Source organism: Prunus dulcis, chromosome 1 (assembly GCF_902201215.1).
Source record: "Prunus dulcis chromosome 1, ALMONDv2, whole genome shotgun sequence".
Lineage (NCBI taxonomy): Eukaryota > Viridiplantae > Streptophyta > Magnoliopsida > Rosales > Rosaceae > Prunus > Prunus dulcis.
The window spans coordinates 40,194,454-40,221,504 of NC_047650.1; the positions used below are offsets into that span (position 1 = coordinate 40,194,454).

The 27,051-nt window shown below is 35.0% G+C and overlaps 4 protein-coding genes and 1 long non-coding RNA gene across 6 annotated transcripts; 1 reads left to right on the plus strand and 4 right to left on the minus strand.

Moving 5' to 3' along the window:
• Positions 1-12: 12 nt before the first annotated feature.
• LOC117616817 (transcription initiation factor IIA subunit 2) lies at positions 13-3,656 on the minus strand. The gene is made up of 4 exons (XM_034346246.1): positions 3,542-3,656; positions 3,288-3,426; positions 3,124-3,174; positions 13-578 (listed from the first exon to the last, which is right to left on the minus strand). Exons 2-4 carry the CDS (start codon positions 3,414-3,416, stop codon positions 438-440), a joined length of 321 nt encoding a protein of 106 aa, XP_034202137.1. The 5' UTR covers positions 3,417-3,426; positions 3,542-3,656; the 3' UTR covers positions 13-437.
• Positions 3,657-4,510: 854 nt separating this feature from the next.
• LOC117636929 lies at positions 4,511-4,999 on the plus strand. The gene has a single exon (XM_034371659.1). It carries the CDS (start codon positions 4,542-4,544, stop codon positions 4,809-4,811), a length of 270 nt encoding a protein of 89 aa, XP_034227550.1. The 5' UTR covers positions 4,511-4,541; the 3' UTR covers positions 4,812-4,999.
• Positions 4,977-25,267, minus strand: LOC117636906 (probable rhamnogalacturonate lyase B). Of its 2 annotated transcripts, XM_034371642.1 has the most exons (20): positions 25,189-25,267; positions 24,649-24,770; positions 24,487-24,546; positions 17,609-17,728; positions 17,207-17,326; positions 16,969-17,110; positions 10,293-10,414; positions 10,144-10,203; positions 9,660-9,779; positions 9,261-9,380; positions 9,023-9,164; positions 8,032-8,202; positions 7,391-7,552; positions 7,184-7,290; positions 6,761-6,851; positions 6,474-6,615; positions 6,226-6,382; positions 5,726-5,842; positions 5,507-5,633; positions 4,977-5,399 (listed from the first exon to the last, which is right to left on the minus strand). In XM_034371642.1, the coding sequence occupies exons 1-20, from the start codon at positions 25,228-25,230 to the stop codon at positions 5,121-5,123; spliced, it is 2,523 nt and encodes an 840-aa protein (XP_034227533.1). In that variant the 5' UTR covers positions 25,231-25,267; the 3' UTR covers positions 4,977-5,120. The 2 variants fall into 2 exon arrangements, with proteins under 2 accessions (XP_034227533.1, XP_034227526.1); XM_034371635.1 differs by lacking the exons at positions 16,969-17,110; positions 17,207-17,326; positions 17,609-17,728; ... (1 more) ...; positions 24,649-24,770; positions 25,189-25,267 and adding an exon at positions 10,850-10,928.
• LOC117636920 lies at positions 13,542-15,201 on the minus strand. The gene is made up of 5 exons (XM_034371650.1): positions 15,105-15,201; positions 14,703-14,795; positions 14,231-14,347; positions 14,012-14,138; positions 13,542-13,902 (listed from the first exon to the last, which is right to left on the minus strand). Exons 2-5 carry the CDS (start codon positions 14,729-14,731, stop codon positions 13,600-13,602), a joined length of 576 nt encoding a protein of 191 aa, XP_034227541.1. The 5' UTR covers positions 14,732-14,795; positions 15,105-15,201; the 3' UTR covers positions 13,542-13,599.
• LOC117636937 lies at positions 20,073-21,847 on the minus strand. The gene is made up of 3 exons (XR_004587127.1): positions 21,633-21,847; positions 21,355-21,417; positions 20,073-20,136 (listed from the first exon to the last, which is right to left on the minus strand). It is a non-coding gene; the product is annotated as an uncharacterized LOC117636937 (long non-coding RNA).
• Positions 25,268-27,051: the final 1,784 nt, after the last annotated feature.

Consider the following 27,051-nt stretch of genomic DNA (forward strand, 5'->3'; position numbering starts at 1 on the left):
AACTTTGCACAATTGCTCACAATACTGATTTTTCTAATCAATTAAACAAAAGGTAACTTTGACCTCTGAAGATAATACAAGGAACAGATGCTACACATTTGGGCATCCGAAATGCTTGATGAATTAAGCATAATTTCAGTACTTGTGAATAGACAGTCCATAATACAAGCATCGAACGTGTTCATCTCCAACTTGTTTCATCTTCTCAAAACAACAATAGAACATTGAACGAAGATCTATGAACAAGCACACACCATCCTCAATGTAACAACAAATAACTATAAGTGTCAAGATAGAGGGCTTTACAATTTTATGTTCAATCTCCTACAGTTTTCCAGTTCCTGCAACTAACCAGATTAACTGCCACCTTCTCCTCACCCTCTATAGCAACAGGTTACAAAGTTCTTATTTAACTTTACCACCATTAGTCTGACATCTCATTGTGTGAGCAGCTTTGAGTCACATGCCACTATTTTAACACGGCCAACATTTTCCTGGCTATCCTCGTTCTTGAACAAAGCGTCCTGTAAGATGAAGGTCCAAACATTGTCGCAGAATCTGTAGGTGTGCAGATGTCCCTGTAACAGGAGACAATGAAATTTTGTCAGAAAAAGTTGAGATTTCACATCCGTCTTAACTCTGTCTGGAACCGGTATTTATTTGTGCATCGTGATAGAAATATGAGATACTACAAGAACAGAAGTCCACAGGCAACAAAGCATCTGAGTAGAGATTCATCACAGTTACATCAGGAAGGAATTATGTCGTGCAGATGAGAACTAGTTGACAGCAGACTGCAATTTTTGGTTGGGGTACATTTTTTTCTTTAACTAGAAAATTTTGTTGCATGAGATACTAAACTGCAAACAAAAAAGACAGTAACAACACTGACAGGGAAAAAAAAAAAAAAAAGGATAAACCTAGAACCCCTGCTTAAATCTTTTTGTGCATATATCATACTTCCTCAAAGTAAGCCCCTTCAAAATTTTCTATCCACTAATAACTTTGGCATATCAAATCTGTTGACCAGATTTGTGCATATGTCATGCCACGTCCTGATATAGAGTCAGATCTAAAAAAAGAAAAGACTAGACAAAGGACTTGCAACCAGATCAGATTCTACTACTGGAAAACTACCAAGACATAATTTGACAGAATTTTCAACAGAAGATAGCTGACAAGTTAATATCTTTAAATAAATATGACACATTAGCAGGCAAGGAGGTTGCACGATTCTCGCTATCATCTCTTTAAGAGCCAAGCCCTATATATGCTGACAGGCCCCCTAAGGGTAGGAATTCAATAGCTTTCACGCTAACAAACTTCCGTTCAGAAATTGATTTTATACTGTCAATGTAAAGCTTTCATAGTAGTCGGATCAGTAACCATTGGCCCCATTGGCACAATTACTTGAAGGAAAATATGAACCTCGTTTTCTAGAACACAGATTAGCCCTTTCATACCACTAACTTCAAGGTTTCGTAGCCAGAAGCGGGACCAGTTACTGATGACCCAATACTTCCAAAAAAGGAACCTAATTGACACAGGGACACACCTTCGTGTCGTACATTTATTAGATAAACTAGATCTATTAGAATATTAATTATCTGACAGTACGAAATGAAAGTTTGGTAGCACATTACGTAAATGGAATCATCATTCAATGCTAGATTTAAAAGTATGCATGCATACAACCTTGACTATACTATATGCCTAGAGCACGAAGACGTCATTTATGTTACATAACTCTATCTAGGCACACGTAAGCATTCGCCCTGGGCCCACATTTACTTATCGCATTTCATGTTAAGGTGTATGCCAACAAGCACAGTCAGTTTGCATAACATAAGATAAAAAGACGTTTTTGAAGCTAATGGAAGTAATTCAAATAAAAGCAACAATGGAAGAAAAATACGAACAAAGGAAAGAGGTGTTATTTTGTTTTTGTTTTTTTCACTTACATGATATTCATTTAGTCACATATTTATTATATGGAGAAAAAATATTATGGTGGACTTGTTTTGTTGTAAGTACAAACAAAGAAAAAATCACCCCTTGACTTAAATAGAGACTCGAGATGCAGTTTAAGGACCTCCAAAAGAACAGTCCCAAATAATCATGAATGTCCCTAAATTTATTGCTTTGCATGTTTCTGTTATCTTAAAGAATTCTGAAGACATCGTGAAGTTCAAAATTCAAATATGAATTTACATCATAAGGTTTAGGCCTTGCATCTAGGAAACAGAGCGCTTGGTTGATGATCTTAGTTATGAATTTATTTATGGATTGCAAGAATATTAAAATTCCATTGAGTAAAGGAGCTTCTAAATAGTTTTATTCAACTCCACTTTTGAAAAATCTTCTGATTGGGGATTGGCCACGCCCCTTTAAGATTTGAAGGAGCAAGTCATATATCAAATTTCGGATTTGAAACTAACTTTGTTTATGAAACATGAAGGATGAGAAAAAAGCACACGAAAATACCAACAAGATGTCCTCTTGTTCATCAATGTCCGACAAAGAATACAGAATATTATCTGAGAACCATTACAACTAATCCGCAACTCCCAGCCATTCAAGATGAGTTAAACAATAAGGGATATCCCAAAAGTGCTCAACAATTGATGCCCATAAGCATGCTAAAAATATGCCCACTTGATTCATTACAGATGCCCATAAACATAGCAAAAATCCACTCAATTAATTAGTACGCGACACCCTTACATTGTCGATCAAAAACCAAAAAGAAAAGAGAAAAGGCCATGCCCTCAATGACTATTGTGTACTCCGATTCAAATACGAGCACATGTAGGGCAATAAAAAATCTAGTTACAACCTACACAATACTAATAAACCAGCCAAAGAAGCACTTTGTAAATATGAACAAGGAAACAGATGACAATACATAATACACGGAAAAATCAATTCACTACTACATCAAACTAACTGCTCTAAAGACAAATTCACTCAAATACATAATCATTATTCACTCGGCTTCCATAAGCACCCACATTTACAGTCTGAAAGCTCTAGGGCAGCACAATAAACCCATCAATCTACACAAATCCCAAGACCTCACTTCATGAAAAACCACAAATGCAAAAGTGAAAGAAAGAAAGTTACCTTGATGCTGACCTTGCTCTTCACTTGGGTTTCCAAAGCTTCAGTCATTGACTACGGCAACCCACAAACCCATCAGAAAGGTAAATCATTATAATAATAATAGTTAAATAAACAAATGCATAATAACTAAACGGAAAATAAGAAAACGAAAGCAAAGACAGTACCTTGTCGAACTGAACGAGAACCTGAATGGCGAGCTCGGGACTGAGAGTACCGTTCTGAACCATCTCATCCAAAGTCTCAGTCAAACACATTCCGATCGTCGACCTCCTGTAGAGCTCAAACGTCGCCATGTTCTTCGATCTGTCACAACATTCACACAAAGAAACGAAATTTCAGCGTTCCAGATTGAATCGGTGTAAGATATGATAAGAAGAAATCAACTGAGAAGTTGAAATCGAGAGAGAATTGAAGTTACGGGTTGGTGGCGACGCTGTAGGAGATTTTCGGGTTTGTGTTGTGAAAGGTTCGCTCTGTGAACGTTGGTTCTTCGCGAGCCTTGTGAGCGCAGAAATTTGGGGCTTTTTATACCTAGCTTTTGTAGCTCAGGGGTATATATAGTCGCGACGGAATGGTGACCGGTTCAAATTACTGATATACCCTTCTCTCGGTTTCTTTTGTTCTTAAAATTAAAATAAAAATAATAAAAAGAGGAAGGAACTTCTATTTGCACATTGAATTGAATTCTTCCTTTTTTTTTTGGAGTCAAATATTTGTATTTATTTTTGGGCAATCACACCCACTATCAACATATTTATCAAGGAAAATAGTACTCAAAACAATCTCAAATATTACTAAAATAATGTCATACATTAAATAAAAAATTTAGCATATCATGAGGTTGAGAATAATTTGAATGATATTTACCCATTTTGGATATATCTCATCAACAAGATAGTATCTCTGGACGTATTCAGTATCATTGACAGTAAATTGAATATATGTTCCACACCCCTCAAGAACTTAAGCAAATAAGAGTGAAGAGTACAGCAAAAAGTCGTCGTGCGAACCGAAAATATTGAAATAGCACATAATCAATTTATCCCTTTATTTCATACGTCATATTGAACTTTAAATCTTTTAGAATTTGTTTGGGAAAAAAACTAAAGCTAACACAAAATAAATTAGCAAAGCTCTTAGCCTCAAGCCCACAACAAATAGAAAAGCCTAATACCCATGCAAACTCAACCCAGCCCATCAATTCTCATTTCACCCAGCAAGCACCGCTTTTCTAGTCTCTGCGAACCTAAACGTGGATGTGCCGTTTAGCTGCCACGTACCCTGTGACCGTGCACAGCTCGCAAAACGTGTTCAACCCGGAACTGCATAAGATATTTATATATCCTGTCCAAAATTCCACCACTTTGGTTTTGTTTTGGTGGTCAAATCCAATTCTGATATATCTGAAAGCAAAGGAAATGGAAGGGATGAAAGCATCTTCATCGTCAACCTCATCAAACACGGGCATGATGTCTCGCATGAAGAAAGATTGCTTGTTTTTCTATGTTTCTTTGCAAGAGGGTTTTCGCAATCTTAAGGCCTTCTTCGTTGGTCAGGCTAAGAAGTTGACGGCAAGAAACGAGCAAGAAGCAACGGAAGCAGAGCTTCGCAGAAGCAAAATGCAAGTTGAAGCTGCCGATGCAGCTGAGGAAACAAAAAAGAGACTCAGCAACAGCAAATCTGTGTAATTAAATTAATGCTCTCACAACTAGTTTATATATATATCTATATTGTTTGATTTCACTATTCTGATCTTTCACTTGGGAGTTTTTATTTTTATTTTCCCCAAGATATCAGTTCTCTCTGAATTTAGAAACAAATTGTTAGTTTACAACTTCACATCCCAACAATGAATTAAACTCATAACATTCACATATTTGATTCAATAAATTTTTGGCGGTTGGGATTGGATTGGATTACGTGATAGAATTGGATCGTATTGGATTACAAGAAATCAGGGAGAATAACACTAATCCAATGGTGTGTTTGGTGCCATATTAATTGGCTGGTTTGACACCTCTAGTGGAAGTAGAAGATGGTGGACCTTCTAAACGAATATAGTCATACATGAGTCCATGGAAAGCGGCCAAAGGGCTGTTGCTAATTGGTTGTGTTAGAAACAGTGTATTGTTTCCTTCCACAAGCAATGTGGCTGGTATGCCTATGCTATACAGCCAGTAGAGGCCATGAATTCCATGCCTTAGAATTGTGTTGTCCTTTCCAATCACTCCAGTTGTAAACAGAGGAGGGTCTGCTTTCGGGTCATTTATCCGAATCTTCAATGGAAAAGCAGAAAGAAAAAAAGAAAGAACCAAAGAATCAGATTATAGGCTTTTGATAGTGCCGAAACAAAGAAGGGTAACTAGGCATTTTACCACCCTACCTGTAATTCTGCGATATTCGCTGTAGCGAGGGAGATTTGAAGTTTGAAGGTTCCACTCTGATTGACATTGTCTAGTTGAAACTTGATCTGCCATGTAGTGCCTTCATATGTGTCATCATCTTTCTTCCTATTTATGAAAACTGTGTCAAATAGAATCAAACTCACACAAAAATTGGGCACATTGGAAAAGTAAGCTCAAGGAAGGACGAAGAAGTGCACCTGGTAACCTGAGCGAAGAACCAATCTTTAGCATAGTCGCTGGTGCCAATAGTGTAAATTAAGTCTTGATCAGGATATAAATCTGCATATCTTTCCCATAACCCATACTGCCTAAACCTGCAAATGCAAGAAAATGATCAAGATCTTATAATGTAGTGGAACACGTCTACACATTTGTGGATGAGAAAAATGTATTCTTGTCATTTTGTTTTTCTACATAAATGACACTTATGTTGTTAAACTGCGAATATTCACCTTCTAGCAATATAAGCATATTTATAAACATGTACTTCATTTCTAGCACCCATTCGTAAACGTGTACTTCATTTCTAGCACCCATGTTAATTTTGATTAATCCATAAACATGTATTTCATTTCTAGCACCCATGTTAATTTTGATCAATCCGAAATAAATTAGTCAAAGAATTGGGTCACATAAGTTTGTCACAGAGAGAGAGAGAGAGAGAGAGAGAGAGAGAGAGAGAGGGGTCAAAGGTAACCTGTCAGGATGGTTGACATAAAGTTTATTGATATAGTTTGGATTAGGATCAGGAACATAGAATTCAGCTGCAGAACGATCAGGGATGCCAATTTCCCACAATGTTGGTCCATCTCTTGGAGGCTCATATACAAGCTCACCCACGTCAATAACACAACCTGCTTAATTAAAACGCATTAATGTGTTAATCATATTGATAATAATCTTGAAGAGGAAACAATTAAAAAGGAACAAAAATAATAGATGGACCTGCGGTTATGTTAATGGCTGCATCATATCGATAATCTCCAATGAAACCAGGAACCCATGCATAAAGATTATATTGGCCCTCACGTATATTCTTTATAGAGTAATAGCCATACTCATCTGCCCTAGTCCAGAACTGGTAGCCCTGTCACAATGCAAACACTAAAAATGAAGAAGATTTGCCTAAATGATCTATTTTATGTACAATGGGGACTTGTTTTGTTTTGTTTTCTGGGTTAGTGAATTAATGCACTTCTTGCTTGGTAATAAAATGGACAAAATAATATCACCTTGCAATCTCTTTGAAAGGATCCAGCATCTCCTGGTGGTGCCAAGCCTACATAAGCACCCTTTCCCGGAATGCAATCTTCACTAACGTACCTAGACATGTATAGTTTTTAGACAATAATGTAGTGGAAATTCAAGACCTGAATATCTCGTATTGAGGCGCAGTCAATCATGAGTAATAATTTAGTAATTCGGGAGCAGTCAATCATGTCCTAATATTAACAAAATCATTTGTTATATTTCTTATCATGTTTCTCATATGAGATTTTATATTTTTCAACACGCTCACTTACGTGGAATCACCACATAATAAACCTCAATTTCACGTCAATTCTACATTCTTCAACAACAAGACGCAAGTAGAAGCAAACAATTCAATTTTATAAGGTTTGGACATACGGCAGAAAGTTGATTTGGTTAAGTACCTATCTCGAACCTGTATTCTACCACTAACATTACCCCGTTGATCCGACGGTGGAAACTCACTGGAAGCAGGGAAATCGTAAGGCCATTTTTGCACTTCTGTCATCATCTGGAGTACTCCAAAAGTAAAATACATTGTCCATAAAAATGGGAAATTATTTGTTTAATATAAATACTTGTAGAGGGGTTTTTTGTTTTAAAAATTAAACCTGGCTTTTTGCATCCTCCCAGAGTGGTGATGGATCATCATTTGCATTGGACGTAACAGAATTAAGATAGATAAAAACAGGGCCAAAGACTTTCTTCCATGGCTCATCTGGTTTCAGCTTCAGCACCAGGTCCTCTCCAGAATAATGAGCACTAAGAAACATCTGATTTTTTATTATTTTATTTTTCCACAGGTTAGTACAATTCAAGATAGTTTATTTGTAAAAGAAAAAAATAAAGTGTAACATAGATGATCCTAAGATAGTTTGTTCTAACCTTGGGATTGAATAAATAAAAAGCGAATCAAGAGCAAAACCGAGGGAACGAGTGCGTAATGAGAAAGTGAGGGTGAAAATCACTACATATTATAATACCAAATTTCATGAACTTGAACTTAACAAAAAAAATAAAGCAGAATTACGAGTATTAGCTCGTATCGCAACATTTTAATACCAACTGATAAATCACATAATATGACAGTTGCTTAAGAATTGTAAATACATGAAATTAAACTGCTAAAAAATATATATAAACAAATAAATTATTGCCACATCATTTCAAACTTCTGAAAAGTTATGAATTGATGCCCTAGGATTATTGGTTTTGAATATGATTATGGTAAAATGAAGTTAATTTTACTCACAGCAAGACATGTGGGGCCAACATGGGAGGTGAGATTCTGTTTGAGGGGTCCACCAGATCGGAACTCATCACTAGGAGTTATTTGCCAGAACCCCACAGGCGGGTCCATACAAATCCAACCGTGGACCCGCAGGTTTTGGTTCTCGCTTGAGTATTCGTATTTGTCATCCACCTACAATTGTATTTAGGAGCCATACAATTTTGTTATTCTAATTGTAATTCTAAGCTTTTATGAATAAATGTTTTAATTTCCAAATATACACAAAATTATCAAAATTTTAAGTTGCACGCATCATGTCAATTATTTTTTATAAATAAAATAAAAAATAGTATCATTTGGATTAGAAGATATAAAATTTGGTAATGGACATAAAATTAATTTCTTATATAATTCATAAAATCCACAAAAATATTTTGTTATCGAAGAAAATGAGGGATTTGAAATATCAGTTTTTTCTTTTGCCCAAAAAAAAGGTTTTTCTTGACTTTTTATTTTTATTTTTAGTACAAGCAACTGGAGAGGGGGGAGGGTGGTTTACACAAATATTCATTGGGTGTCTGGAGATTTCGAAGCTCTGCCCATGCCACATGACTAGTGGAGGTGGAAAAACTCAACCAACTGAATTATACTCCACTAGCCAGAAAAACTTGTATGAAATGGGGATAGCACTGTTTTGCTCTTTCCGGCCAATCACTGTTTGCCACGTGAAAAAGTTATCACGTGTGGCATATCGTGACTGGCTGGAAATAGCAAAATAGTGTTATTCATATTTCATATAAGTGTATCTCTCCCCACTGACATAGCTCTATTTTTCTTACATTATCAAATCTATGTATGATTCTTATAAGAAATTAACATCTTATGAAGTCCAATTAAAAATTCCAAATATCCCTCGTTTTAAACCTTTTCATCTGATTGTAATGAGTATTTTCACTTTTACAAATAGGGTATGAGAATATATTTGTGCTATCTTGAAAGGTGCATTAATTACCTCTCCCTTGAATTCTGGCTCTATCGGATTGACAAGAAGGACTGCCTCAGGTACGTCTAAGACTTTACTTCTCTCCTGCAATCGGTCATCAGGAAGGGGCATGTGTCTTTGCCTGTTATCTGCTATGGCCATGTATTGAAACCTAATGATCACCCACAAAAAATAAAACTTATAATTAATCCCTAATTAACTTGACACAACAAAGATAGAAAACAATGAAGAAGAGAGGTTTGGTTACTTTTCTTTTCTGAGCTTGAACACAATTCTGGTCTGGGGAAGGTTGAAAGGAGGCCATTCTTTTAAGTGATCATAGATGGCGTAGGAGTAGAATCCTGAAGAATTACGAAGCATAATAAACCTGAAAGAAAAATCATGTTCTAAGTCTTATTAGTGTCGATCGCAACAACAAAAAAATGTTAACAATAATCATAAAATACTTGGGATGTGTTATTAGTATTTCAAAATAATCCTTATGCACTTCTCGTTATGTTGCAAAAAAGAAACTATACTAAGAAAAGTGTAAGATGACTATTTTGGAGTATCGGCGAATTATAGCTTCCTTTATTCTCATTTCACAAAAAGTTTGGTTCTTGCTTATTTTTCTTCTTGTTAAAAAGAAAATATATGGACTTCCAACCTTTTGTCTATGTTTAGAGGGACAAGCTTGCCCTTTTGAGAGGGATTCCACTTTCTTGTGAACGAGACCTCTACTTGTTCATCGCTTTCCAATATAACCTCGAATTTTGTACCTTTAATCCTGCATATAGTAATTCTTGATTGGATAATACAAACAAAATATACTAATTAAGAAACACCATAATATTGTCATAGTAAATAATTCAAGATTTTGATGAAAAGACAACTCAGAATCCGACATGTCTACAAAAATTTTGAGCGACGAAGAATATTAGTTGTATAAAATGAGGTGGCTAAATGCAATATAGTCCAATGGGCACCAATAATAATTGTTGCTATTAGCGCCCACTTAGAGTGCATTTAGCCACCTCGTCCTATACAGCCAATGTCAATCACTATACTCAAATGATTGAGAAAATAACATATATTCATTTCTTCAGAATATGGTAAAATAGAAGGATTAAAAGTAGAGTAGTTTGACGTACACATAAAATGTTCCTGTTGTGCCCACACTTCCAGCTTCACTCCATACAAGGTCCCAATACCTTTAAAAGGTTCAACATTGAACAAAAAAAAAAAAAACGAAAGAAAGAAGAATTGCAAGTAGTTACGAGGAGAAGCATAGGTACCCTACCCTCTGTTAACTTCTTCATTAAGAACTTCTAGCAAATTGTCGATGCCATTATATTGTATTCTGGTAACAATTCCATCTGGTTTTGACAAGGTAACTTGGAGTATGCCATTATCCATGACTACCTATGTACATGGCAAAAAAGGTTAAACAGTACACTTATGAAACCAATAACATTTTTAACCATTAAAACTTTTTCATATGTGCTAGCTAGGGGCATATGTGATAGTTATTCATAATCTCAATTTTTGTTTTCCATCTTGATAAGCCTCTTGTAAAAAGACCAAAGAGAATTCGTTCACTTCGCTTTTAATAATAAGAGCATGTTTGAGTGTGATTCTGGATGAATTCATGAAAACACTTTATATTACAACCAAAAACACTTCCTTCGATTGCGTGGTATTTTACGGATAGAAGCTAGGGGCAATTACTTGTATGAATCTTGAACTACATATTAGGGTTTCAAAACTTCAAAGCATGGGTGTTATACATAATAACAATTACATGCATCCAGGATCCAGCGAGACCATAAAAAAACCTAGAGCATATATAAGACTTACATGATGGTCCTGAATATCCAATTTCACCCTTTGAGATGACATAGTGAGGCCTCGCGAGCTATATTAGCACCAGAAAATCTAAATGTGGCTTTTGAGGCAGCAATATTGAATTTTTGTGGCTTGTATATATAAAGAATTTCTTATCTGCTACCACTTGGTTTTTCTTCAACTTAAAAAGTAAGCCTTCTTTTCTTTTACTTCTCTCTGGCGTGTGATTCATTTTCAACTCAGTATCGTGCAAGAATCGTTATGTGCAAAAAGCTAAAAGCACACCAACCAACCCCATTTTTAATCAGTCATGAATAGTGTGTGATCTTTCTGTTCCTTCTTTTAGTTACAAATGAAGCAAAGCATAAGCTTTTCGGAAGTACAGATCGATATGTATTTTTATTAAGTCTAACCAACAAGGAGAGTGAGATTTTTCACACACACATTACTAAGATGTCATGGGAATTCGAACATGAAATCACTTATTTACACGTCAATGCTATTTTCCACTTGGCTAGACTGTGCTGCTGGCTAGCTAGAGATTTGGAGTTTGATGATCCAATGTGATATTTGCAAACATCACCAAATATTCTTGATGCGTCTAATCTCAAGTTATAGGCAACTACTAATTAACTAATTGTTGAAGTTAATTTTGGTGTTGCTTGGACAACCAGAAAGGGCCTAGTGTTGAGTGATTGAAGGAGCTGATCCTGGAGCTTGAGTTTTCTAGACTGCCTGGGAAGTCAAGCTATAGCTAAACTATTTTTTATTTTCCTAAGAAATACAAAGTACACCCCGGACTATTATTATTACCACAACCCCAATTATCAAAAGTTTGCAAAAGATTTATACACAAGGAAAAATTAGAGAATCACTTTGGATAAATTATTTCCACTAGTTGTAATTAGTTTTATACAAGTTACTTGCAGTGGCGAATCCACGATTTGAAAGTCAGCTGAGTAAAATTTACATACTAAAGATAAATAAACATTAAAAAAACACCTCGTCACAAATAAATACCCAAAAAAAAAAAAATTCAAACAAGAGAGTTAAAAGATGGTATATTGGAGTGTATGATCAGAATATCGCAATGTAGTGTTATTAATCTATGAGTTTGAAATGAAGAATCTTGAGATTAAATAATAATTTATGTTGATGATATGATAATGAATAATGCTACTCTTACCATATTTCTATACCATCTTATATGACAATTGAGTGGACAGCCACATCAATTAAAATTATTTAATATTTTTTTCTTTTATTATTTATTTCAGTGTTTTTTTTTCTAATTGTCTTAATTAAAATGCAATTCATCAATTTAATTGATGTGGCATATAATATGGACATGCCACATCATGTGGTATAGAAATGTGGGATAAAAATGTGGTAAGCGTAGCATTACTCTATGATAATTAATGGGAATGATAGAGATGAAATTTCTAGACTCCAAAAGTATTTGGCAACTGAGTTTGAAATGAAGAATCTTGGTGGACTCAAGTATTTTTTTTAGGTATTGACGTGGCTTGATCAAAGCAAGGTATAGTTTTTTTTCCCCCCCCTCAAATGAAGTATGTTTTGGACCTACTGGAAAAAGCAGGGATGCCTGATTGCAAGCATGCTGACACTCCAATTGTTTAGAATCATGACCTTATCAAAATCAGGCACTCACTAACAAAGAAAGATATCAAAGGTTAGTTGGAAGATTAATTTACTTGTCATATACTCAACCAAACATTGCTTATTCTGTTAGTGTTTTTAGTCAGTTCATGCATTGTCCAAGTGAAGATCATATGAATGCGGTACTTTGAATTCTTCAATATTTGAAATTGGTGCCAGGGAAAGGGCTTATGTTCTCTAAGAATGATAATTTGAATATTGATGGGTATACAGATGCAGATCGGGCAGGTTGTATTACTCACAAGAGATCTACATGAGGTTATTTCACCTTTATGAGGTAATTTGGTTAATTGGAGAAGTAAGAAGCAGAAAGTGGTTACTCTGTCTAGTGTGGAAGCTGAGTTTATAGGGATAACCAAAGAAATTTGTGAACTCCTTCGGTTAATAAAGTTCCTTACATAGCTTAGTTATTATGTACCCGCATATGGGATGAACTTGTTTTGTGATAATTAGGGGTGGGTGTGGTCTGGTCTTGTCCGATTTTCACCTCACATCGAAACCAGAACCAGTACTATTCAACCAGTGCGGTTCGGTCCAATTTTGGTGAAAACAATTATGAAACCAGTCGGTCTAGTCTAAACTAGTTTCAGTGCAGTTTTTGATTTTTGACCGGAATTTTTTTTTTCAAAATTTTTTTTTATAAATTCCAACTAAAATTTTATATTCGAACTTAACAATCCTCAAATGACCCAATTTCATGCTAAGATAGATGATTTGGCCTAGAAAAGAGAGGTGCTTTGAAGTTGGGTTTGGGGAAATATTAGTTATGGGATTAGAAATTTAGCATTAGACTTAAATAAATTTTAAAAAATAGAAAAATGCATAGCCTGTCCAGTTTAGCATTAGACTTAAATATATATTGTTTGATTTCACTATTCTGATATCAATTTTCTCTGAATTTAGAAACAAATTGTTAGTTCACAACTTCACATCCCAACAATGAATTAAACTCATAACATTCACATATTTGATTCAATAAATTTTTGGCGGTTGGGATTGGATTGGATTACGTGATAGAATTGGATCGGATTACGTGATAGAATTGGATCGTATTGGATTACAAGAAATCAGAGAGAATAACACTAATCCAATGGTGTGTTTGGTGCCATATTTGCTGGTTTGACACCTCTAGTGGAAGTAGAAGATGGTGGACCTTCTAAACGAATATAGTCATACATGAGTCCATGGAAAGCGGCCAAAGGGCTGTTGCTAATTGGTTGTGTTAGAAACAGTGTATTGTTTCCTTCCACAAGCAATGTGGCTGGTATGTCTATGCTATACAGCCAGTAGAAGCCATGAATTCCATGCCTTAGAATTGTGTTGTCCTTTCCAATCACTCCAGTTGTAAACAGAGGAGGGTCTGCTTTCGGGTCATTTATCCGAATCTTCAATGGAAAAGCAAAAAGAAAAAAAGAAAGAACCAAAGAATCAGATTATAGGCTTTTGATATAGTGCCGAAACAAAGAAGGGTAACTAGGCATTTTACCACCCTACCTGTAGTTCTGCGATATTCGCTGTAGCGAGGGAGATTTGAAGTTTGAAGGTTCCACTCTGATTGACATTGTCTAGGTGAAACTTGATCTGCCATGTATTGCCTTCATATGTGTCATCATCTTTCTTCCTATTTATGAAAACTGTGTCAAATAGAATCAAACTCACACAAAAATTGGGCACATTGGAAAAGTAAGGTCAATGAAGGACGAAGAAGTGCACCTGGTAACCTGAGCGAAGAACCAATCTTTAGCATAGTCGCTGGTGCCAATAGTGTAAATTAAGTCTTGATCAGGATATAAATCTGCATATCTTTCCCATAACCCATACTGCCTAAACCTGCAAATGCAAGAAAATGATCAAGATCTTATAATGTAGTGGAACACGTCTACACATTTGTGGATGAGAAAAATGTTTTCTTGTCATTTTGTTTTTCTACATAAATGGCACTTATGTTGTCAAACTGCGAATATTCACCGTCTAGCAATATAAGCATATTTATAAACATGTACTTCATTTCTAGCACCCATTCGTAAACGTGTACTTCATTTCTAGCACCCATGTTAATTGTGATTAATCCGTAAACATGTACTTCACTATTTTATGTACAATGGGGACTTGTTTTGTTTTGTTTTCTGGGTTAGTGAATTAATGCACTTCTTGCTTGGTAATAAAATGGACAAAATAATATCACCTTGCAATCTCTTTGAAAGGATCCAGCATCTCCTGGTGGTGCCAAGCCTACATAAGCACCCTTTCCCGGAATGCAATCTTCACTATAACGTACCTAGACATGTATAGTTTTTAGACAATAATGTAGTGGAAATTCAAGACGTGAATATTTCGTATTGAGTAATAATCTAGTAATTCAGGCGCAGTCAATCATGAGTAATAATTTAGTAATTCGGGCGCAGTCAATCATGTCCGTTCTAATATTAACAAAATTATTTGTTATATTTTTTATCATGTTTTGTCATATGAGATTTTATATTTTTCAACACGCTCACTTACGTAGAATCACCACATAATAAACCTCAATTTCACGTAAATTCTACTTTCTTCAACAACAAGAGAAAAAGTTGATTTGGTTAAGTACCTATCTCGAACCTGTATTCTACCACTAACATTACCCCGTTGATCCGACGGTGGAAACTCACTGGAAGCAGGGAAATCGTAAGGCCATTTTTGCACTTCTGTCATCATCTGGAGTACTCCAAAAGTAAAATACATTGTCCATAAAAATGGGAAATTATTTGTTTAATATAAATACTTGTAGAAGGGTTTTTTTGTTTAAAAAATTAAACCTGGTGTTTTGCATCCTCCCAGAGTGGTGATGGATCTTCATTTGCATTGGACGTAAGGGAATTAAGATAGATAAAAACAGGGCCAAAGACTTTCTTCCATGGCTCATCTGGTTTCAGCTTCAGCACCAGGTCCTCTCCAGAATAGTGAGCACTAAGAAACATCTGATTATTTTTATTTTTATTTTTTTCATTTTGATCAGTATCACAGATAAATTAAAATGAGGAGAAAAGAAATTTTCCACAGGTTAGTACGATTCAAGATAGTTTATTTGTAAAACCAAAAAAAAAATAAAAATTGAAGTGTAACATAAATGATCCTAAGATAGTTTTTCTAACCTTAGGATTGAATAAATAAAAAGTGAATCAAGGAGCAAAACCGAGGGAATGTGCATAATAAGAAAATGAGAGCGTGAAAATCATTACCTATTATAATATCAAATTTCATGAACGTCAACTGAACAAAAAATTAAAGCAGAATTACGAGTATCAACTCGTATCGCAACATTTTAATACCAACTGATGAGTCACATAATATGACAGTTGCTTAAGGATTGTAAATATATGAAATTAACTTGTGAAAAGTTATGAGTTGATGCCCTAGGATTATTGGTTTTGAATATGATTATGGTAAAAGGAAGTTAATTTTACTCACAGCAAGACAAAAGGGGCCAACATGGGAGGTGAGATACTGTTTGAGGGGTCCACCAGATCGGAACTCATCACTGGGAGTTATTTGCCGGAACCCCACGGGCGGGTCCATACAAATCCAACCGTAGACCCGCAGGTTTTGATTCTCGCTTGAGTATTCGTATTTGTCATCCACCTACAATTGTATTTAGGAGCAACAAAATTTTGTTATTCTAATTTGTAATTCTAAGCTTTTATGAATAAATGTTTTAATTTCCAAATATACACAAAATTATCAAATTTTTAAGTTGCACGCATCATGTCAATTATTTTTTAAAAATAAAATAAAAAATAGTATCATTTGGATTGGAAGATATAAAATTTGGTAATGGACATAAAATTTATTAATTGGACTTTAGAAATATTAATTTCTTATATAATTCATAAGATCCACATAAATATTTTGTTATTGAAGAAAATGAGGGATTTGAAATATCAGTTTTTTCTTTTGCCCAAAAAAAAGTTTTTCTTGACTTTTTTTTTTTTTAGTACAAGCAATTGGAGAGGGGAGAGGGGGGAGGGGGGTTTACACAAATATTAATTCATTGGGTGCCTGGAGATTTCGAACATCTGCCCATGCCACATAACTAGTGGAGGTGGAAAAACTTAACCAACTGGATTATACCCCACTAGCCAGAAAAACTTGTATAAAATGGGGATAGCACTGTTCTACTATTTCCAGCCAATCACTGTTTGCCACGTGAAAAAGTTATCACGTGTGGCATATCGTGACTGGCCGGAAATAGCAAAATAGTGTTATCCCTGTTTCATGTAAGTGTATCTCTCCCCACTAACACAGCTCTACTTTTCTTATATTATCAAATCTATGTATGATTCTTATAAAGTCCAATTAAAAATTCCAAATATCCCTCGTTTTAAACCTTTTCATCTAATTGTAATGAGTATTTTCACTTTTACAAATAGGGTATGAGAATATATTTGTGCTGTCTTGAAAGGTGCATTGATTACCTCTCCCTTGAATTCTGGCTCTATCGGATTGACAAGAAGGACTGCCTCAGGTACGTCTAAGACTTTACTTCTGTCCTGCAATCGGTCATCAGGAAGGGGCATGTATCTTTGCCTGTTATCTGCTATGGCCATGTATTGAAACCTAATGATCACCCACAAAAAATAAAACTTATAATTAATCCCTAATTAACTTGACACAACAAAGATAGAAAACAATGAAGAAGAGAGGTTTGGTTACTTTTCTTTTCTGAGCTTGAACACAATTCTGGTCTGGGGAAGGTTGAAAGGAGGCCATTCTTTTAAGTGATCATAGATGGCGTAGGAGTAGAATCCTGAAGAATTACGAAGCGTAATAAACCTGAAAGAAAAATCATGTTCTAAGTCTTATTAGTGGCGATCGCAACAACAACAAAATGTTAACAATAATCATAAAATACTTGGGATGTGTTATTAGTATTTCAAAATAATCCTTATGCACTCCTCGTTATGTCGCAAAAGAGAAACTATACTGAGAAAAGTGTAAGATAACTATTTTGGAGTGTCGGCGAATTACAGCTTCCTTTATTCTCACATTTCACAAAAAAGTTTGAATCTTGCTTATTTTTCTTCTTGTTAAAAAGAAAATATATGGACTTCCAACCTTTTGTCTATGTTTAGAGGGACAAGCTTGCCCTTTTGAGAGGGATTCCACTTTCTTGTGAACGAGACCTCTACTTGTTCATCGCTTTCCACTATAACCTTGAATTTTGTACCTTTAATCCTGTTATTATTTGAAAGGATTTTAAATTTTAAAACGTTTTATTTTCTGTTTTAATTTTTGGTTGGTTTCTTTTATTTATTATAGGAGTTACAAATTGTTTAATTTTCAGTTTTTATTTTCTATTCATTGCCACCAACTTTTATGGTTAAATGTGTTTGGAGGTTACGAGTTTTGGATGCCTATAAAAGGCCACTCCTCCTTCACATTTCAAACACACTACAATCAGATTTCTCTATTCTCATACTTTCACATATTCCATACTTTCTATATTATTTTTGGGCAACGGTTCTGTGGCTTGGAGTTTTCTATCCGACTGTGAACGTGCTCATAGCGGATCTTAAGCCTGCGTATTGGGGTCGTATCTTGGAGTCTTGTAGACCGTCATTACCTGCACGTAGGGAGGCTACAAAGGCTTTAGGACAGCGTCTTTGACGTGCTTTCACTATACCAGGCTTGCTTTCTTAATCTTAACTTGTTTTATTTATTTGTTTACTTGGCTCTTTATTTTACTTTACTGTTTAATATTTATTTTGTTATTATTTATATATAAAAGTTTTGAATAAGAATTTTATAAAAAGGGAAAAACCACAATTTCTAATAACAATCTAAAGCCTTTGTAAGTTAAAATTATTCTTACCGTATTTGTTGTTGCTATAAGTTTCTCCAAATCGTAAACACTCTCTGTCTTCATTAGCTGTGTTTTCCTATTATTGCTTGTCTATACAATTTTCAAAACTATAGCTTTAAAGTCCAAAGTTAGAAAACCTTTTTACCAATATTAAACCTTTAACCTAATTGTTCTGCATCTTTGGTTTTAAAAAAACTTATTAAAGTTATTATTCAAAACCTTAAGTACTACAGTTGGAAAGTTTTAGTTACTCGTTTCAGTTTTGCTTGTGTTTTGATTGCTCACACGCTTTGGTTACCAACCCCAAACAAATTTAAAAATTAATTAAGTGCATCAGATTTTGTAACCGTTGTTTTAAAACAAAACACGCTTTGGTTACCAACCCAAACAAATTTAAAAATTAATTAAGTGCATCAGATTTTGTAACCGTTGTTTTAAGACAAAATTAAAGTTAGATATTTTGTCATAAATTTGGCACGTTTGTTTCTTTAAGTTATTGTTTGTCCACCAACTGTTTGATTAATATTCAATCTTAATTTCTATTATATTTAAATTTCAGATTTTGTTGCTTCATTACTGTTTATTGGAATTGAAATGGATAGTGTAGAAACCAATAATGTTAAACCAGGAAAATTTAATGGGACAAATTTTAAGAGGTGGCAAAGACAACTTAAATATTGGTTAACTGTTTTAGGGTTAGTTTCTGCCCTAGAAGATCAAACCACACCTGATAAAACTACTGAAACCACTTCTAAAACTAAGGAGAAGATGACCAAAGAAGAATTAGAATATCATTGCCATAATAGAATCCTTAGTGCTCTCTCTGATGATCTGTATGATGTTTATCAAGATACTAAAAATGCAAAAACTTTGTGGGATGAATTAGAAGCTGAATATGGGATAGAAGATGCGGGAATAGATCGTTTTACAATCTCAAACTTTAATAACTATATGATGGTTGAGAATAAAACTGTAAGTGAACAAATTCATGAGTACCAAGATTTTTTAAGGAAAATAGAACTTAAGGGTACTAAGTTTAGTGAAGAGTTTAAAGTCTCTTGTCTCATAGATAAATTACCCCCAAGTTGGTTAAACTTTGCAAAAACGCTTAGGCACAAACAAGGAGTTTTAACCTTAACCCAAGTTTTAAACTCCCTTAGGATTGAAGAGAAACATAAATCAAGTAACAAGCCTAAGGAAGAAAAGACAAATGTGAACCTAGTGGAAACTTCAAACAATAGGAATCGTTTCCAATCTAGAAGGAAATCTTTCAAGAGGACAAACAGAAATAGCCAACCCAACCATAATCAATTCAACCGAAACCAAAATCGCCAGCATAATAGACCCCATAACAATTCCAATGGCAATAGGGATCAACCATGCTTCGTTTGTGGAAGAACAAATCATTGGGCCAAAGACTGTCATTACAAGAAGACCGAGCCCTACAAGCCCAAGCCTAAGTGGAACAAAGGACAAAGTGGTCCTAAAGCCCAAGTGAATGTGTTGGTGGATCAAGATGATCAAGATGAACCCAATCTAAGGTATAGTTTTAAGCCTCTAGTTAATGTCGCATATTTAAGTAATAGTGATTGGTGGTTAGATTCTGGGGCAAACGTACATGTATGTTTTGACAAACGGTTTTTCAAAAATTACCAGAACTCAAGTGGAGGAAGTGTAACCCTAGGAAATGACACCGTCGCACAAGTACGTGGAATCGGAGAAGTGGAATTGAAGATGACATCTGGGAAGACTCTAACTCTCAAGGATGTGCGACATGTTCCTGAAGTGAGGAGAAATCTTATCAGTGGATCGTCCTTAGTAAAACAAGGATACAAAATTGTAATGGAGTCGAATAGGATTGTTATTACTAGAAACGATGTCTTTATTGGAAAAGGATATGTTTGTGATGGATTGTTCAAAATAAATGTAGTTTTTGAAGATAATAAAATTTCTCCTCAAGTTTTTAACGTTGAATCTTGTAATGTATGGCATGGAAGGTTAGGACATGTAAGTTTGAGCAAAATCAAAACGTTAATGGATCTTGAGCTAATCCCTAAGTCTAACATAGACCTTAAGCATAAATGTGAAGTGTGTGTTCAAGCCAAACAAACTAGGAATTCTTTCAAACCTGTAGAGAGAAACACCCAAATCTTAGAGCTCATACATAGTGATGTGTGTGATTCAAATAGGTCTCCTACTAGAGGTGGAAACAAGTACTTTGTGACTTTTATTGATGACTTCTCTAGGTATTGTCATATTTATCTTATTAAGACAAAAGATGAGGTGTTTAATAAACTCAAGATTTATAAAAATGAGGTAGAAAACCAATTGGAGAAAAAGATTAAAAGACTTAGATCTGACAGAGGTGGAGAGTATACCTCAAATGAGCTTGGAGTGTTTTGTAAAGACATGGAATTATACATGAAGTTACTCCACCATATTCACCCCAATCTAATGGAGTGGCTGAAAGGAAAAATAGAACCCTGATGGATATGGTAAATTCTATGCTTCTTAGTAGTGGACTACCTGAAAATTTGTGGGGGGAAGCAATGTTAACTGCTTGTTTCATACTTAATAGGATAACATTAAAGGATAATGAGAAAACTCCTTATGAGTTATGGAAAAGAAGATCACCTAACCTTAGAATCCTAAAAGTGTGGGGGTGTTTAGCTAAGGTACTCATACCCGATCCAAAGAGAAAGAAAATAGGTCCTAAGACTATAGACGCAGTTTTCCTCGGTTATGCGAAAAATAGTAGTGCCAATAGATTCCTGGTGATTAACTCTGAAGTAAAGGAGGTTGCAAACAACACAATTATGGAAGCAAGAGATGCTACATTCTTTGAAGATATTTTTCCGTACAAGACAAGAATTTCTAAGGAAGTACAAATAAGTGAAAAGCCTTCTAGCTCAACTACGATTGAAAATTTAGAATCTCAAGAACTTAGAAGAAGCAAAAGGGCGAGAATTGAGAAGAACTTTGGAGATGATTTCTATACCTTTCTAGTAGAAGGAGATCCCACAACTTATAAGGAAGCCGTTATGTCTGTGGATGCACCATTCTGGAAAGAGGCTATAAATGATGAGTTTCAATCTATAATTCAAAATAACACATGGATGTTAACGAATTTGCCTGCTGGAAATAAAGCGATAGGGTGCAAGTGGGTGTTTAGGAAAAAGTTGAAACCTGATGGAAGTATTGATAAGTACAAAGCGAGATTGGTAGCTAAGGGTTTTACACAAAAGAAAGGGATAGATTATTTTGATACTTACTCACCTGTTTCTAGGATTACCACCATAAGGACCTTGATAGCTTTAGCATCTGTGCATAATTTAGTGATTCATCAAATGGATGTGAAGACAGCGTTTCTAAATGGAGACTTAGATGAAGAGATCTATATGGAGCAACCCGAAGGATTCATAGTTAAGGGCCAAGAACACAAGGTGTGCAAGTTGGTTAAATCTTTATATGGCTTAAAGCAAGCTCCTAAGCAATGGCATGAGAAATTTGACAAGGTGATTCTAGATTATGATTTTAAGTTTAATGGTCATGATAAATGCGTTTACTATAAAGAGAATAATGGAGAACACGTAATCTTGTGCCTATATGTTGATGACATTTTGATCTTTGGGACGAATTTAGAGATTGTGAATAATGTGAAGTCATACTTATCTAGGAATTTTGACATGAAAGATATGGGAGAAGCAAATGTAATCTTAGGAATGAAAATTGAGAAGACGACACAAGGAATCTCTCTAAGTCAATCTAGTACTATTGAGAAGATGTTGAAGAAGTTCAATTACTTTGAGTGTAAGCCCACACCAACACCTTATGATCCCAATGTTCATTTAAAGAAAAATCAAGGTGAACCATTTTCTCAGCTGAAGTACTCCCAGATGATAGGTTCTTTGTTGTATATTGCAAATAAGACTAGACCAGACATTGCTTATGCTGTTGGAAGGTTAAGTAGGTATACACATAATCCAAGCAAGGAACATTGGAATGCTTTGGAAAGAGTTTTCAAGTACCTAAGAGGAACAATAGATTATTCACTATGCTATAAAGGATTTCCAAATGTAATAGAGGGATATAGTGATGCAAATTGGATAACTGACAATGAAGAAGTGAAGTCTACTAGTGGTTACATTTTCTTATTAGGTGGAGCTGCAATTTCATGGGATTCGAAGAAGCAAACAATTATTTCTAGAAGTACTATGGAGTCTGAACTCATAGCTTTGGATACTACTTGCACTGAGGCTGAATGGATTAAGAGTTTATTAATGGATATGCCTATGGTGGAGAAACCATTGCCTGCTTTATCTATTCATTGTGACTGCAAGACTACAATAGACTTGGTGAAACAATCTCACACAAATAGGAAAATGAACAGACACATACATGTGAGATATAAATCTATGAAGAGTCTATTAAGTAAGAACATTGTGTCTTTGGAGTATGTGAAGTCGGAGAACAACATTGCTGACCAATTGACTAAAGGTCTTTCTAGGAGCAGAGTCCTAGAAATGTCGAGGGGGATGGGCTTAAGCCCATAAGGGAGTCACCTAGGGAGGTAACCCAACTTCTGTGATTGGCGATCCCATGAAGGAAGTTCAATGGGTAGAAACAATCCATACTGCGTGACTCATTGAGCACTGTTTATATCATGTGGAGGCATCCCAGAGATGTCCTCATGCTCATCCCTATGACATCAGTGCTATATAATGTGACGTTAGGAAGGGAGTTATCCCTGAATGAGTTTCGAGGCGGGCAATCTCCCGCAGAGTGCAGGTCACATGTACTCTTGGAGAACTCACCTAAGTGAGAGACGTCGTGAGGCCGCGACTGTGAGAATTGGGCTATTCTCTAGCAACTCTCATGAGAATCAAGATTAGCGCATGGCCATAAATAGCGCTACCCCGCTTCCAAGCCTCAACCAATACTATGTGTGGGATATGTTGAAGTTTGGTCAAAGGTACCGAGTTGAATACTGTGTACACTCAGGTTCCTCAAATGGAAACTATCATCACTAAGTGAAGGTTCAAGCCCGGAAGGCACCTACACCTATTGCATAGTATTATGTTGCCCATATGTATATTTTCTTTATATTTTACAATTTTAAAATTTTAAAACCCTTTGTGGGGGATTGTTATTATTTGAAAGGATTTTAAATTTTAAAACGTTTTATTTTCTGTTTTAATTTTTGGTTGGTTTCTTTTATTTATTATAGGAGTTACAAATTGTTTAATTTTCAGTTTTTATTTTCTATTCATTGCCACCAACTTTTATGGTTAAATGTGTTTGGAGGTTACGAGTTTTGGATGCCTATAAAAGGCCACTCCTCCTTCACATTTCAAACACACTACAATCAGATTTCTCTATTCTCATACTTTCACATATTCCATACTTTCTATATTATTTTTGGGCAACGGTTCTGTGGCTTGGAGTTTTCTATCCGACTGTGAACGTGCTCATAGCGGATCTTAAGCCTGCGTATTGGGGTCGTATCTTGGAGTCTTGTAGACCGTCATTACCTGCACGTAGGGAGGCTACAAAGGCTTTAGGACAGCGTCTTTGACGTGCTTTCACTATACCAGGCTTGCTTTCTTAATCTTAACTTGTTTTATTTATTTGTTTACTTGACTCTTTATTTTACTTTACTGTCTAATATTTATTTTATTATTATTTATATATAAAAGTTTTAATAAGAATTTTATAAAAAGGGAAAAACCACAATTTCTAATAACAAATCCTGCATATAGTAATTCTTGATTGGATAATACAAACAAAATATACTAATTAAGAAAACACCATAATATTGTCATAGTAAATAATTCAAGATTTTGATGAAAAGACAATTCAGAATCCGACATATCTACAAAAATTTTGAGCGACAAAGAATATTATTAGTTGTACAAAATGAGGTGGCTAAATGCAATATAGCCCAATGGGCACCAATAATAATTGTTGCTATTAGCGCCACTTATAGTGCATTTAGCCACCTCGTCCTGTCCAACCAATGTCAATCACTATACTCAAATGATTGAGTGGTGGAAATTAAGAAAATAACATATATTCGTTTCTTCAGAATATGGTAAAAGAGAATGATTAAAAGTAGAGTAGTTTGACGTACACATCAAATGTTCCTGTTGTGCCCACACTTCCAGCTTCACTCCATACAAGGTCCCAATACCTTTAAAAGTTCAAATAAACAGAATAGTGAACTTTTAATATCTATTTTTTCCTTCAATATTGACGAAAAAACGCAATACGAGGAGAAGTATAGGTACCCTACCCTCTTTCAACTTCTTCATTAAGAACTTCAAGCAAATTGTCGATGCTATTATATTGTATTCTGGTAACAATTCCATCTGGTTTTGACAATGTAACTTGGAGTATGCCATTATCCATAACTACCTATGTACATGGCAAAAAAGGTTAAACACACTTATGAAACCAATAACATTTTTAACCATTAACACTTTTTCATATGTGCTAGGGGCATATGTGATAGTTATTCATAATCTCAATTTCTTGTTTTCCATCTTGATAAGCCTCTCGTAAAAAGACCAAAGAGAAATCGTTCACTTCGCACAAGTTTGAGTGTGATTCTGGAAGAATTCATGAAAACACTTCATTACAACCAAAAACACTTCCTTCGATTGCATGGTCTTTTACGGATAGAAGCTATGGGCAATTATTACTTGTATGAATCTTGAACTACATATTAGGGTTTCAAAACTACGAAGCACATGGGTGTCTTACATAATAACAATTACATGCATCCAGGATCCAGCAAGACCATAAAAAAAACCAGAGCATATATAAGACTTACATGATGGTCCTGAATATCCAATTGCACCCTTTGAGATGACATAGTGAGGCCTCGCTAGCTATATTAGCACAAGAAAATCTAATTGTGGCTTTTGAGGCAGCAATGTTGAATTGTTGTGGCTTGTATATATAAAGAATTTCTCATCTGCTACCACTTGGTTTTTCTTCAACTTAAAAAGTAAGCTTTCTTTCTTTTACTTCTCTCTGGCGTGTGATTCATTTCCAAGTCGTGCACGACTCGTTATGTGTGCGAAAAGCTAAAAGCACACCAACCAACCCCATTTTTAATCAATCATGAATAGTGTGTGATATATTTATTCCTTCTTTTAGTTACAAATGAAGCAAAGCATAAGCTTTTTGGACGTTTTAGGTTTAACCTACAAGGAGAGTGAGATTTCTCACACACACACTACGTGATGTCATGGGAATTTGAACATAAAATCACTTATTTACATGTCAATGCCTTTTCCACTTGGCTAGACTGTCTTGGTTAGCTAGAGATAGAGACATGTAGTTAGATGATCCAACGTGATATTTGCAAACATCATCACCAAATATTCTTGATGCGTCTAATCTCATGTTAAAGGCAACTACTAATTAACTAATTGTTGGAGTTAATTTGAAGGAGCTGATCCTGGAGCTTGAGTTTTCTAGACTGCCTGGGAAGTCGAGCTAGCTAAACTATCATTTTTTATTTTTTATTTTGCTAAGAAATACAAAGTACACCCCGGACTATTATGATTACCACAACCCCAATTATCAAAATTTTGCAAAAGATTTATACACAAGGAAAAATTAGAGAATCACTTTGGATAAATTATTTCCACTAGTTGTAATTAGTCTTATATAAGTTACTTGCAGCGGTGAATCCACGATTTGAAAATTAGCTGAGCAAAACTTACATACTAAAGGTAAATAAATATTAAAAAAACACCTCATCACAAATTAATACAAAAAATAATATCAAACAAGAGAGTTAAAAAAATGGTATATTGGAGTGTATGATCAGAATATTGCAATGTAGTGTTATTAATCTATGAGTTTGAATGAAGAATCTTGAGATTAAATAATAATTTATGTTGATGATATGATAATTAATGGGAATGACAGAGAGGAAATTTCTAGACTCCAAAAGTATTTGGCAACTGGGTTTGAAATGAAGAATCTTGGTGGACTCAAGTATTTTTTACGTATTGATGTGGCCCGATCAAAGCAAGGTATAGTGTGTTTTTTTTTTTTTTTTTCCCTTCCCTCAAATGAAGTATGTTTTGGACGCCTGATTGCAAGCATGCTGACACTCCAATTGTTTAGAATCATGATCTTGGAAAGTATCAAAATTAGGTACTCACTAACAAAGAAAGATATCAAAGGATAGTTGGAAGATTAATTTCCTTGTCATATAATTAACCAGACATTGCTTATTCTGTTAGTGTTTTCAGTCAATTCATGCATTGTCCAAGTGAATATAATATGAATGTGGTACTTCGAATTCTTCGATATTTGAAATTGGTGCCAGGGAAAGGGCTTATATTCTCTAAGAATGATAATTTGAATATTGATGGGTATATAGATGCTGATCGGGCAGGAAGTATTACTCACAAGAGATCTACATGAGGTTATTTCACATTTGTGAGGCAGAGAAGTAAGAAGCAAAAAGTGGTTACGCTGTCTAGTGCAAAAGTTGAGTTTATGGGGATGACCAAAGAAATTTGTGAACTCCTTTGGTTAATAAAGTTCCTTACATAGCTTAGTTATGTACCCGTGTATAGGATGAACTTGTTTTGTGATAAGTAGGGGTAGGCGTGGTCTGGTCCTGTCCGATTTTCACCTCACACAGGAACCAGAACCAGCACTATTCAACCAG

What these genes read in the sequence shown, in the direction of transcription:
- LOC117616817 (XM_034346246.1), bottom strand. Translation starts at nt 3,416, where the DNA reads ATGGCGACGTTTGAGCTCTACAGGAGGTCGACGATCGGAATGTGTTTG. An exon ending in TTCTCGTTCAGTTCGACAAG is followed by an intron (nt 3,175 to 3,287) that starts GTACTGTCTTTG and finishes GGGTTGCCGTAG; the next exon opens with TCAATGACTGAAGCTTTGGA. An exon ending in AGAGCAAGGTCAGCATCAAG is followed by an intron (nt 579 to 3,123) that starts GTAACTTTCTTT and finishes CTCCTGTTACAG; the next exon opens with GGACATCTGCACACCTACAG.
- LOC117636929 (XM_034371659.1), top strand. Translation starts at nt 4,542, where the DNA reads ATGGAAGGGATGAAAGCATCTTCATCGTCAACCTCATCAAACACGGGC.
- LOC117636920 (XM_034371650.1), bottom strand. Translation starts at nt 14,731, where the DNA reads ATGCTGGATCCTTTCAAAGAGATTGCAAG. An exon ending in CCTTTCAAAGAGATTGCAAG is followed by an intron (nt 14,348 to 14,702) that starts GTGATATTATTT and finishes TTGCATTTGCAG; the next exon opens with GTTTAGGCAGTATGGGTTAT. An exon ending in CGAATATCGCAGAACTACAG is followed by an intron (nt 13,903 to 14,011) that starts GTAGGGTGGTAA and finishes TTTCCATTGAAG; the next exon opens with ATTCGGATAAATGACCCGAA.
- LOC117636906 (XM_034371642.1), bottom strand. Translation starts at nt 25,230, where the DNA reads ATGTCATCTCAAAGGGTGCAATTGGATATTCAGGACCATCAT. An exon ending in AGCCAGAATTCAAGGGAGAG is followed by an intron (nt 10,415 to 16,968) that starts GTAATCAATGCA and finishes CCATGTACATAG; the next exon opens with GTAGTCATGGATAATGGCAT. An exon ending in TTCTTCGCTCAGGTTACCAG is followed by an intron (nt 5,634 to 5,725) that starts GTGCACTTCTTC and finishes TTTCATAAATAG; the next exon opens with GAAGAAAGATGATGACACAT.